A 12,394-nucleotide genomic window follows, 5' to 3' on the forward strand; every position below is an offset into this window, starting at 1 on the left:
GAGCTTTAGTGAGGCCAACACTGATATTGGGTGATCTGGTCTGGCTCACATTCGATGTTCCAGTTCAGTCTAAAAGTGACCAGTTGAGGTCAGGACTCTGTGCTGGCCGGTCAAGTTCTTCCACACCAAACTGGGAAAACCAGTTCTTTTATGTGTGAGGCGGCATTCTCATGTTGAAACAGGAAAGGGCCAACACAATCTGTTGACATAAAGTTGGAAGAACACTTGCTTGAACTAAAACGTCCAAACTATGAGAAACATCTTGACAGCAACATAATGTGGACAGGGGTGTCCACATACTTTTAACCATCTAAGTGAGCAACAACTTCAAAATAAAAGCAGACAGCTTGTTGGTTTTGTGTGCAGTTATCTTTATTGAAAAATTAAACACACTTTCTGTATAAATAGCATGTCATTGTACAACATCCCTTGTTAAAATGTGCTGGAAGCAGGCAAAAAGACAGATGGACTGACTGAGTGACAGGAAAACAAAAGCAAAACATGGCAGCTAATAAAGCAGGAGGCACACTCAGTGAAACAATACAACATTATCAATGGAGTCAGTAGGTGCTGCTGGTTGCTGTACAAGTCTGACCTTTGTGGGCAAGCAGGGCTGGGGGTGTGGGGGTGAGGGGCATACTGTTGCACCTTGCCACAGCACGAGCAACAAGTCGGCATCTGAGCTGTCGTGTCTCATGTCAGAGCCAAGGCCAGCACCTCTCTGTCTTGGCATCTGATTAATGAGACTGTCAGCAGCTTCCATCGCTTCCCTCCATCATCCCTCCCTCCTGGACGGCCCTTTAATATCAGGTCAAAGAGAAGGCCGAGCCGCTATCGACATGTGTCTACAAGATGGGGTCATTATGGAGTTAACGCTCAAAAAGTTTCTGTGATGAGGAGAGATGGCTTGACACTTCTCATTTGCTTCACAGGTGTCTAAAGATATAAATGCAGGTTTAACGTAACAATAGCTGTTGCTTTTCCCGTACAGCTTCATTCATTCAGCGTTGACTGTCTCTGAGACGTGTTTGTTTTTATCTACATTTCACCTGAGCAGTATACAGCCAGCAGCAGGGAGCAGGGGCTCAGTGTCTTGCTTAAGGGAACTTTGGCATTAATGAACACATGCAGCTGTTGCAGAGACTGAACCAGCGAGCAGTACGTTTGCAGTTGCACCTTGTTCTTGATTATTGTAGCATTTTGTTGCAGAATCAATCAATCAATCAATCTTTTGCATGGTTTGAAGCTTGGTAAGGGCTTGGAAAAGGACCTTCTGGGACCTTAAAAAAAAAGTCACCAGGATGGAGGCAACTGGTTAGAAATGCACTTTTCTTCATTTGGGATGTTTGGCTTCTTTTATTGAAGGATAAGATTATTATATCATTTCTTTTTTGTCAACAAAACAATGAATTGATCCTTCTAAGTACTGTCTTTGGATCTTATTCATCTGTGTCATACAGCTTCACTGCTGTCCAAAAACTATTAAAACCACATCTGTAAGCCACATTGAGCCACCCATAGGTGGGATACATGTTCCTTCATTACCACAAACTCACACATTGTAGTTCATTTTAACTCAGTCTCACACTTGCTGTCCAACTGCTGTAAATACTCGTCAGAACAACAAATTGTGTATTGTTCTGCAGCAGAAAATAGTCCCCAATAAATGCACTGTTTACTCCTGTTTGAGTAACTAACAGTGCCATCTGTGTTAGGACGTTACTGAGCCTTTTAAAATCAAACTACATCCCATACTTAATATCTGTCACTCTTTTAAGATTTAAGTCTTCAGCAGGAACAAAAGCGCCACAGACGGGTAGAAAAGCATTGAGAGCCTGACTAACACGTTGCTGGTTTGAGCCTTTTCATGGGAGTTGTTGACATACTTTCCATTTTTGGAGGCAGAAAAGCACCTTCATGTGCCTTATAAGTAAGTCTACTTTGATATTGGAAGATAGATTATTATTTCGGTGAGATGTTCTTGTTTTTCTCCTCCTCCTCCTTTCTTCGTCTCCTCTTTGAAGGGAGGTGTCGCATGTGATGCTTAAATGCTCAGCTCCGAAAACAAAGGCCTTCATCCGTGAGGCTGTGATTCCTCCTAGATTAGATTGTTTAACGGAGAGTAATTCCACTGAGAGGACGCACTCCAGCTCCTCATCTGTCTGAACATCTCTCTCTGTCTTCTTATCTAGCACCTTCTGTCACACACACACACACACACACACACACACACACACACACACACACACACACACACACACACACACACACACACACACACACACACACACTGATGCATCCTGCATATTAAATCTGTTAGCAGTTGAAGTGAGCACATTATTTAATACAGTGGACAATATCACCTACAAAAATGCTATATAAATCCTGCAACAGGACTAGACTTACAGTTAAAGCCTTAACCGTTGAAACATTATTTTGATTTAGAGGTCCAGGCTGTCATTTAAAACCCTAAAACATGAGTCACACAGTGGATTTATCTCATGTGATTCACTTCTTTAGTTGTATCATGTCACTACTTTTAGGTTGACTCCCTTTTAACGATGCAGCACTTAAAGGTTCTGATGGTACAATCATAATCCAAGGGGGAAAAAAATCCCAGTTTCACAGTTATAATGCATTAATTTACTTCACAACACTCTGGATGTCTAAGATCACATTTCTGATTATAGGTTTTATTGTATTTTATCTGCACAATCTTTATCTATATGTATCTCTCTTTGGAATTAAATATAAGCTACTTCTGTTAACATCCATGTCAGTATTTCCTTCTTGAAGAAATCAGAGTCAAAGGCCGCACGACCATCAGGCCTCTTTTGATCAGCTATATTAAAATAATTGTTTGGTATTTGTGTAGTTTTTCCACATTTCTTTTGGACCTGAGTCAAGAACTTGCAAAACATGGTTAAACAAATGATCTCATTGGCTTTTGTCTTAAACATTTGCTGCATTTGACTTATACATAATACAGGAACGGTGAAAATAAAGTAAAAAATTCTGGATCTCTTTGCTTTGCAAAGGCTGCAGAACCTCTGTCAGTTTGTCAGTCTGTCCACAACTTGCAGTTATTTGAGGTCCTTACAGTTCATATGCTCGTGCAGAAATGTGAGCATGTTCACATTTTCAGTGCTGTGTCTTCACCTCTGAGGAAACAGCATATTGGCTGCTTGTACTGAACACCCTTTCCAAAGGCACGCTTTTAGCAGGGATACACAGGTACTGTACGTTCCAGCCACTTTGAAAAACAAAGGCATTTCTTCCACATGCACCTTGTCCTGATGGACGGGACAACGATGGCACTTCCTGTTGCTGCTGACCTGTTCTTCCTTGAGGTGGTGATTCATGGTGACAATCCAGACAGGCTTTTCTCTTTCCTCTTGCTGGAGCTGCTGCTGGAGGCTGTTCTGTGTCTGGGTGTTCTTGGGTTGTAAGTGCCATTTTTTCATTGCTGCATGCTTTGACTGTGCCATCCAGATTCTCAACAAAGCTTCCTTTAAAACCTGGCATCCACAAAACTGGATATGTTCAGCACATTCTTCATTTCCTGTGTATTTCTCAGCTGCAGCAGCTCTTGTCTCATTATCTGTTTCACTTGTTTAGTGAGAATGCTGTCTTCCTATTGATCTTGAAGTACGTGTCTCACTGTTGATGTGTTCCAAGACTGGCTTCAGGGAGGAAAGTGTGACCTGTCTCTCTGAGGCCAGGGCGTCAGTGAAATCTTGGAGATGGCAAAAGAGGTGCCGTGCTTCCTCCAGGACAGTGATGTCATTGTTTTTAGGGATGGGAAGCCATGTGCTTCTGTCTCCTGATAGCACCCCACAGATGGCCTGCTGCTGCTCCAAGAACCTGGAAATAATTTCTAATGTGGATCCCCACCTGGTGACCACATTGTGAATTAGCACATGCTCGAGGACGGTCATTTCTGCCGGCTCCTTTTTAAGCTCCATTACATGCTTTGTTTGCAGATTCCACCCATGGCATCTTGAAGACTTTGTAAAATCCCAGATTGAAATAGTGACGGAAGAAAACCAAACACAAGTGACATTTTCAATGCTGTCTTCATGTTACTGGCATTGTCTGTTGTAATCCCAGACAGACTTGCTTTCTTTATCTTCCAGTCCTGGAGCATATTTTCATCATTTCTGCAGCATGGTCTTCTGGATGATAAAGTGTCTGAAGACAGTGAGACTTAAGCTGTCAATCAGAGTGGAGACAGTGAATTGTAAAGCTCATACTGGGTTCAAAACCAGAGCTGGTCCACTGGTTTATAGTTGCACCAAACCACAGGAGGTTCTTTTCAGAGCTTGATATTGTGGCATTGTCTCAAAATCCAGGTTTTTCCACAATCTGAAATGGCATCATGTCTTTAGAGATTAAATAAGACACAACATTTTTCAAATCTTGGGTTTGTTTTGAGCATAGGGAAAAGCTGTAGGGAATCGCACAGCATTCTGGGTCGGCTACACTGTTTCTGGAGGACAGTGCACCGAGCTGCAGTAGCTATCATCATCTGTCAGTGTCACCGGCCATTTGTTATCTGCCACTTCATCAACATCAGAAATGGAAAACATACGCGTGAAAGGCAAATGCCCATATACAGTAAAGAACAGCTCTCAACAGATATCTTCCTGCTGATGAAGACGTCACATTTCATAGTCAGCCATTTGTTACTTGTGTTTGAGGGGAGTCCCTCTCAGGATAGCACACGTACCTTTGCTTACCTGAACAGCATTTTATGCTGATGCAATGTTTCACTCTGCCTGCAGTCTGCAGTCGTCTATACTGGTTTACTTTCCTCCCTGTACATCTGTTGTTCATAGAACACTAATATACCAAAAATAATATACCATAATGTCTCTTGTCTTAGAGTGAGATCGAAAACAGGTTTAAAAGCTGTGACCTTTTTAAGTGCTCTTAATAGTGAAATCGCTGCATCTCTACTTTTAACTCCTTGTTCTGTGAGGCAGAGGGAGACTGAAACATTCATCAAACTCTGTCTGGTTTTGACAGCAGACGGAAATATTTTAAGAATTTTTTTGTGGTCCTTGAATATAGATCTGTCTCCTAATCCTGAAAAGACATTTGAAACTGTATCTGAAAAGGGGAGGAGATGAAGGGAGAAATTCAGTGTTTACTGATCGAGAAAGCTCACAAAAGCCCAGTTTGGATATTTGTTAGGGATGCTCTGGGACTGCAAAACACTGTTTTTGCTAAACTCTAGTGGTTTAAGTTCTTGGCTTGATGCAATCAGGTACACATATGACTTCACTGGGAGTGACAACAGGTGCAACAAAGCAAACTTCTGACCAGAGAGGGCAGCAAAACACTGCTTTACAGCCTAGTGTCACTCCTTAAGGCTGCAGGAATAAATGTTTTTTATGTCAACAATGAATCAAATGACTGCACGTAATCTGATGTGGGAACCCACAGAGAATAATCACCAACTCTGCAGCTCTACTTTTATAGCCCGTTTTAGCTCATTGTTTTGGTTTCACAGCTCATTTACTGAACGGTTAAACTCAAAGCTCACCAGAAAGTCTGGTTCCTTCTCTCGGGGTCACTTTGGGGCATTATAGGTTCAAAAAATACTGGATATGGGTATGACCTTTAAAAAAATGAACCAGTGCATCCCTAACATTTGTTTTTTTGTTCATTAAAGGTTGACATTTTGAAGACAGACAGCAGGGCTATGATGTAAAAACAAAGCACGGATGTGTTGCGCTCTTCTCTCAATTGTCACCAGAATGATTCAGGAGTGTTTGACAGCAATTTCTCACAGAGCTGCTCTGCTGGCATTCTTCAAAAAGCCCAGACTACCAGTTCATTTCCTCGTGTGCCTCATAAAGCAGCTCTCTTGATGACATTTACATTCTTCTTTATTTGCCGTCTCCTTGTTTAAGAGTGTGTTTTTGCTCTTTTCATCCATTAACTGAAGACAAGCGCACAACACTCACATTAAACACACATACAAAACACACAGAACACCTTGATTAATTACTCAAATCACTTCATATTTCTACCTGCAGCCTAATGGGAGTCTCTGGAGTGACACATGGAGGATGTTTGCGGTACATCCTCTCCACGCTTGCACTCTTCCTGAGAGGAAGCAAATCATCAATGCAACAACAATCGCATCTCACTCGTTACTCAGTCATCTCTCTCATTCTCACTCTTCCTCTCTCTCGCTCCAGCTCTCACTCTACCTGATTGCTTATCTCCTAATTGCTTTTCTATAAATGGATAAAATGTGTGTGTGTATGCACACACACGTTCCATGCGTGAGCATGCGTGGAGGAGTGTAGCAAAAGTCTTTGGCAGTGTCGTCCTCTAAATGTCTCATTACTCCCCTCTTGGGCATAATTGCTGCATTGAGCATGGCTTCAGCAAGACCCCCAAGGTGAATATAATTAAATCTAAATTACAAAGTAATATCATCAATTGTTATTCAGCAGGGGGAGTAGCAGGAGAAAAGCTGAGCGGTCTGAGGGTAAACCTGAGGGATTTTGGCCCCTCTGAAAGAACCTCCACACTAAACTGGCCAATCTGAAAACATATCTTTGATCAAGCTTTTTGGACACATGAAGCTGAGCCTTTAAAGCTGCTCTCTAGAGTGAGTGAATCTGAAGACAACAGCCTCGTGTTTTAGTGTGTAGAAGGAAACATGGCTCCAGTGAAGGTGTCAAAATCTTGAGAGTTTCATGAAATCAAGCTCAATATTTGCTTCTATTCATGGCTGGCATTTTTTAAGCACTGGTCATTCATTGAAAAGTAAGTAAATACTAAAATTAACAGCACGGTGCCAGCCCCCCCCCGCCTGTTCAGTGGCCATGTCTGGCTGGCCCCTGTATTTGAAACACAAGAACATATTTTCCTTCACACTGTAGTTTACTATTCACTCTTCTGTAATTTCCTCCCTGTACAAGAGTTTTAATCGGGTTCAGATTGCTTCTACGCGCATGAGGGATTCACAGGAAACAGCATGTTGCTCATGTTTTCACACATAAATAGAATTTTCACATTTAGCTGACTAAGTGATGGAGAGGTGGAAAGGAAACAGTGAATGATGTGCATTTGTGTGGAACTCATGAAGATTCCAGTCATTTACGTCTTTTTTGATGTCTGATCAACAAATATGAGCATGTAATGTATATTTTTAACCCATTCCTTTTTTGTAAAAGGGTGATACGCTGACGGGCCAGTAGCATCACTGTAAAATTTGTAGAATTATCATCTTTGAAATATATATATATACTATATGTTGATGATGCAACAGAGGTTACAGGCTTTATAATTCTTATAGGAGTATCTTTATGTGTACAGTATATATGCATCTGTATCTACATTTGTTCATTTTTACATATACAAATCCAAGCTTGTAAAGTTGAGCATGAATCAGTCTTAGATGTGCAGTTGTCTCTCAGACAGAAGCAAATAATAAATCAAAGAAACTGACCATGGGACGTGGGAGTGCTACGAGAAGTTCCAGTGGGTTTCAAACAGTTGTAAATCCTTGTTTTAACACAGAGAGAACAAACAAAAGGTATACGTTTCACTACTTTCGGTTTTAGTGCATAAGGTCTCACAGTGGGGAGGTAACACGTTGAGGAGAATCCTGAACGAAGTCCACAGTAGAAGTAATACCTTGTAAATTTGAGTATCACGTGTCCACACTCAAGGTTGGGGTGTATGAGAAAGGAGAAGGGCTCAGAGATCAGTTGGTAGTTTGTTTCAGTCTGTCTAAAAGAGTTGTGCCATTTAAATCAATAGACGCCTGAAGTTCTTCCCCTCACGTCATCCGCGGACTCTTCTTCTCTTGCTGCTGCCCTCACCATCGTCCTCTCTCCTCCTCCGTTCAGCTATAGCGCCACGTTGAACTCGGTCACCAGGAAGTCCACGTGGTCCCTCTCTTTGGTCTTGAAGGCCTCAGCGATGAGGCGTGCGGCGTCCCTGTGCTCGCGGCCCCTCAGAGAAATCCCGTTTACCTCCAGGATCACCTGACCCACTTTCAGCTGGCCACAGTTGTGAGCTGAACCACCCCTCTGAGGGAGAGAGAGACAGAAAGATGTCTGTGGATTTTAAAAAAACCAATAAAAAAAACAATAATGTCATAGATTTGTTAATAAGCTGCATGCATCACTGATTTACTTGCTGGATTTCCCCAAAGTTAAAAACTTCACTGAGGCACAAGCAAGATTCATGGGTGTTTAAGCCCTGCACAAGCCAAGTGCAGATAGCCTGCCTTTACCTGAAGTGTGAAAAGAATCATAATGCCTTACTCTGAATAAATTTGGATACATTTGGAGTTGTGCTCACATCTGTACTTTGGTTTAGTTGGTCCATCAAGGAGAGAAAAGTTACATTTCAGTTCTAGTCTGCTTGTGTTCACCTCATTACAGACAACCCACAGCTGAAAACATGAAGCTGTATGGACCGACAGGGACCTCATTGGTTGACATTATCAGCGCTACATGGACTATGGGGGAAACATCTTTTGGTTTTGGTGACTGACAACAGGTCACGTTGCAATTTACTGTGCCTTCTGTTTTTATGCATTTTCTCTGGTGTTAGAAGGAGCATGCGAAGAAATATCTTAACACGAGTCAGCAGTATAAGTGGACCTCATAAATACTGACAGACAGAAACGAGACAAAAAAGACGTGTTTGTCTCTTTTCACTCACTTTCACTCAAAGCAGGACACAAGCTCATCACACCTCTGCTTTTACTCCTTTTTACTTTCTAACGCATCAGGAAAAAGCAGCTCTTGTGTGGTGACATACATTTGTTTTATGATGTTTCCAAGCCTACAGAACAGAGTTCGCTATCAGCAGTCTTGATCTGGCTGCAGCAGAGTTTGATTCAACCAAAGAATTTGGTTAGGTGTGAAAGCAGCAAAAATATGTAATGTTTGTGTCTGCTGATTTTTGACAGCTGGGCTTGAAATTCTGCAGTGTGAAGTTATTCATTTATTTTTCCTCTTGGGTGCTGTTTTGGGAATGAGACCTAACTAAAAATGAAGCAGGACAGGCAGTCTTACAGTATATAGCAAGTTGGGGCAGTGTATCTATTAATGATCATGTCTCACAAAGGTGCATTTGCTCAGGAATGAGACATCAAGCTGAAATGAACAATTTTCTAAATCTGACATGGAACATTTGTACAAGCAAGGCTCACAGAAAAGGTACAGTTTCAGGATAAGAATACAAAAATGTTTTTGAGTGAGGCCCAGCAGGTCTGCTGTACAACTGATTCATAGCCTAATACACAAAATGTCATGCTCAATATAAAAATGAAGGCCCAGCATTGCTTTCCCATTTAACGCATAAAGAACAACACAAAACACCTCCTTCCTTATTTTGTACAGCATCGGGAAAATGTAAAAACAGAGACATGAAAAAAGCAGGGACATATATCATTTCTTGAAAAGAAATCAACTTCATCTCTGAGAAACAGAGTTCTTCTGTCTGTGACTGAATGTAATCAAGGCAAAAATTTCAAGGGTGACAACGATCTTTACATCAAAAATCTAACTACATTCCAGGTCCAGGGTTATCCTGCCAAAACTTGTGTCTGTTGCTCAGAGGCCCTACAAAGAGTTTTTACAGGAGTCTGAGGTCTTTACTTTTGTTCTATTGCCTGCAAATAAACAAAATCCTCTCCGTGCCCAAGCTAAAATTTAAACATTCTCCCATAAATGTGACAGGTACTTCATTTGCATACCCCCCCCCCCCGCAGTCTGGCCCTCAGAGCAGAGAGTGAAGGCTCAGCCTTGAATGTATGCAGACTCACACCTTTAGAAAGAAGTTTTTGATCAACACAATGAATCTCTCTCTGAATCTCTCTCCTGACTAAACACTTTGATTAGAAAAACGCACAGGACACAGGATGATAGTCACAAAACAAACAAGGACCCGTGTCTCATTTCTTGACTCAGTCTCAGGTCCTTGGCAGTGAAATGAGGAGACTCTGAAAGAACCAGTAGATCGCTGCCCAACAGGTCCCACAAGCATCAGCAAAACTTTGGAATGCCATCAATTTCAGTATCCTTGACCACAGGCTGAATTGCTGACCAGAGGTGGTTAGCTTGTTTGAAGTAAGCATCTAAAGGCCCTCTCTGCTCTGGAGTCCTCAGAATGCTTGATGCCACTCGATGCTTCTCTGAAGCAAACCTGACTGAAAAGCCATATTTGTTCACCTTATCTGCTTCTCCTCTGAGGTCACATACCCAGAGGATAGACAGACGTGATGAAGACATGACTGCTGTTCTTTCCCTCTCTCCGGTCTAAAATGGAAATCATTATTTTTAATCACAATCCAGACTGCTCAGAACAGCTTTCATTATACATGGATGTCTCTGCTGTCGATGATTTATGTCCATTACCAGCATGAAGTGCCAATGCAAGAAGCAGTGTGTTCTTTGTGCTGAGAGGCAAAATGTAATGACCTCCGAACGCCTTTTACCACACACCTGTGCACTGCTGCATGGCAAACATCTGGAATCAGCTTGGCCAAGCATTTTGCTTCACCAACGCTGGAGGTCTGCTGCAGGTGAGCTGAGCTGAGGTGAACTGCAGTGTGGCTGCTGGTTGATTGGCTGAGCTGTCCCTGAGTCAATCACTTTCTCTTCTTCCTACTTCCAAAACACACCAGCAACAAAAGAAGCCACCTATTTCCAAATCTGAAAAGAACTACGTGGATAGTTTCAGCTTGTGGACCTTTTTGCAGCTGCCCAGCACCAAACAGCAGACAGAGATAAAACTAGCCGGTGAAGAGAGTGAAGCATTTGGCAGCTACAAAGCCTGAATCTTGTTTGGTGATGACCAAACCAGAGTTAGAAGCATGCGTGGAGGTTTGTCCATTCTGAGCTACTGTAGAAACTTGGTTCGACTCCGTGGAAAAGGACCCTCTCCCTCTCCCTAAAAAGGGCTCATTCTAATTTAACAAAAACATAAAGATTCTTATGTTTCACTGATTCTACGCTGATGAAAACCAAACTATGAATATTATATTCCATTTCTACCAATAGATCCCCTCAATATTTCACGCTGGTCCTTTAATATTGGACGTTCATTCATCAGGTAGACACAAACCCAACACTAAATGAATGATAATGTTGCTCTGCATCTGCTGGATGCCTTTTTTCTCACATGGTAGCAACAGCAGCTTTATAAAACACTAAAATATCAGAGCAAAGTCTGTCACCTTGCTGTGGACTTCTTCTGCCACCAAGTAGCCATAAAAATACACAGATGCTGCTTGACACTTCATCTAAATTTCAAATCTAACAACAGACCTATATCACGGGTTGCACTCTCTTGCAGTCTTATCACTAAATAAGACACAGACTCATGTTTTCCTTTGTGTCAGTTCCATGTTCTCGTCCTCCTGACTGAGAGCTGACCTCATTACGAGCAACTCTGATGGTTAAAAACACCAGCGGTACCTTCCACACCAGGTCTGCATTGTCACATATCTTATTTACTGAGCCTACAACAATTACCCTGAGCTAGTGGAGCAGTCGGCCGTCGTGATGGGAAGATGGCAGTGATAAGGTGCTGTCACTTCAGGAGGGGTGATGAGGACTGATAACGACCTGCCGGCCCTGCAGCAACTTACTCATCTCTACTCCATCCCCAGCAGGTGTGATTGAGGCGACCTGAGGCGAGGGCCCTTGTGCCCACAGAGATAGGAAATACAGAAGCCAGAGGTTTGCTGTATTACGACTCCACTGTGCTTACTTCCAATATTGCAGAGAAACACTATTGTTCGGGGCACTGGCTTTGATGTGATGCCATCATGTCCCTCAGACAGAACCGATGCCCATCAGATAGCCTGGAACAAAATGAATCGTTTTTTTTCAAAGCAAATTTATCATTCTGATGCTTGGTCCAGACTCGGGGAAGAACTTAGCTTGTGTGCCTTGCTCAAGGGCCTAATAACATTGAGTTAGCAACCCCCAGTGACAAACCAAAGTTTACACAGCTCACTTTTCCACCTTGAAAACTGAATGTGCAGAAAGAGCTCCGCCATTTCTGTGACAAGTGACCTTGAGGCTGCCAAGTTATTAACGTGTCTAAATAACTGTGAAGCCACAGTGTTATTGTTCAGGGATCTAGCAGTGGTGTCGTGTAACTTGTGGCTTTGTGTGGCCTGTGATCAATTGGGTTTGCACCTCAGTGGGTCAAAAGTTGAAGGATGAAAACTATCCAATTCCAAAAATGCAGAGCGGTAAATAATAATTTTAACCTTTTAACCGTAAATTTTAATCTACTTACCTGAATAGTTTGAATCAACTGCAACTTTTTTGAACTGAGTAAATGAAATTAATTTTCACTTTTTCATTAGTTTCCCAGTCAAGCGTCAGGTTGAGAGGTTGGT

At 42.1% G+C, this 12,394-nt stretch overlaps 1 protein-coding gene across 1 annotated transcript in view; it reads right to left on the reverse strand.

Annotated features, from left to right (window-relative positions):
* Positions 1–7,302: 7,302 nt before the first annotated feature.
* Positions 7,303–12,394, reverse strand: part of whrna (whirlin a) — a 126,796-nt gene continuing 121,704 nt past the window's right edge. The window contains 1 exon segment of the mRNA XM_070989398.1: positions 7,303–8,057. Coding sequence (XP_070845499.1) covers positions 7,875–8,057 — 183 coding nt within the window. The 3' untranslated portion in view covers positions 7,303–7,874.

Source organism: Chaetodon trifascialis, chromosome 20 (genome assembly GCF_039877785.1).
Source record: "Chaetodon trifascialis isolate fChaTrf1 chromosome 20, fChaTrf1.hap1, whole genome shotgun sequence".
Lineage (NCBI taxonomy): Eukaryota > Metazoa > Chordata > Actinopteri > Chaetodontiformes > Chaetodontidae > Chaetodon > Chaetodon trifascialis.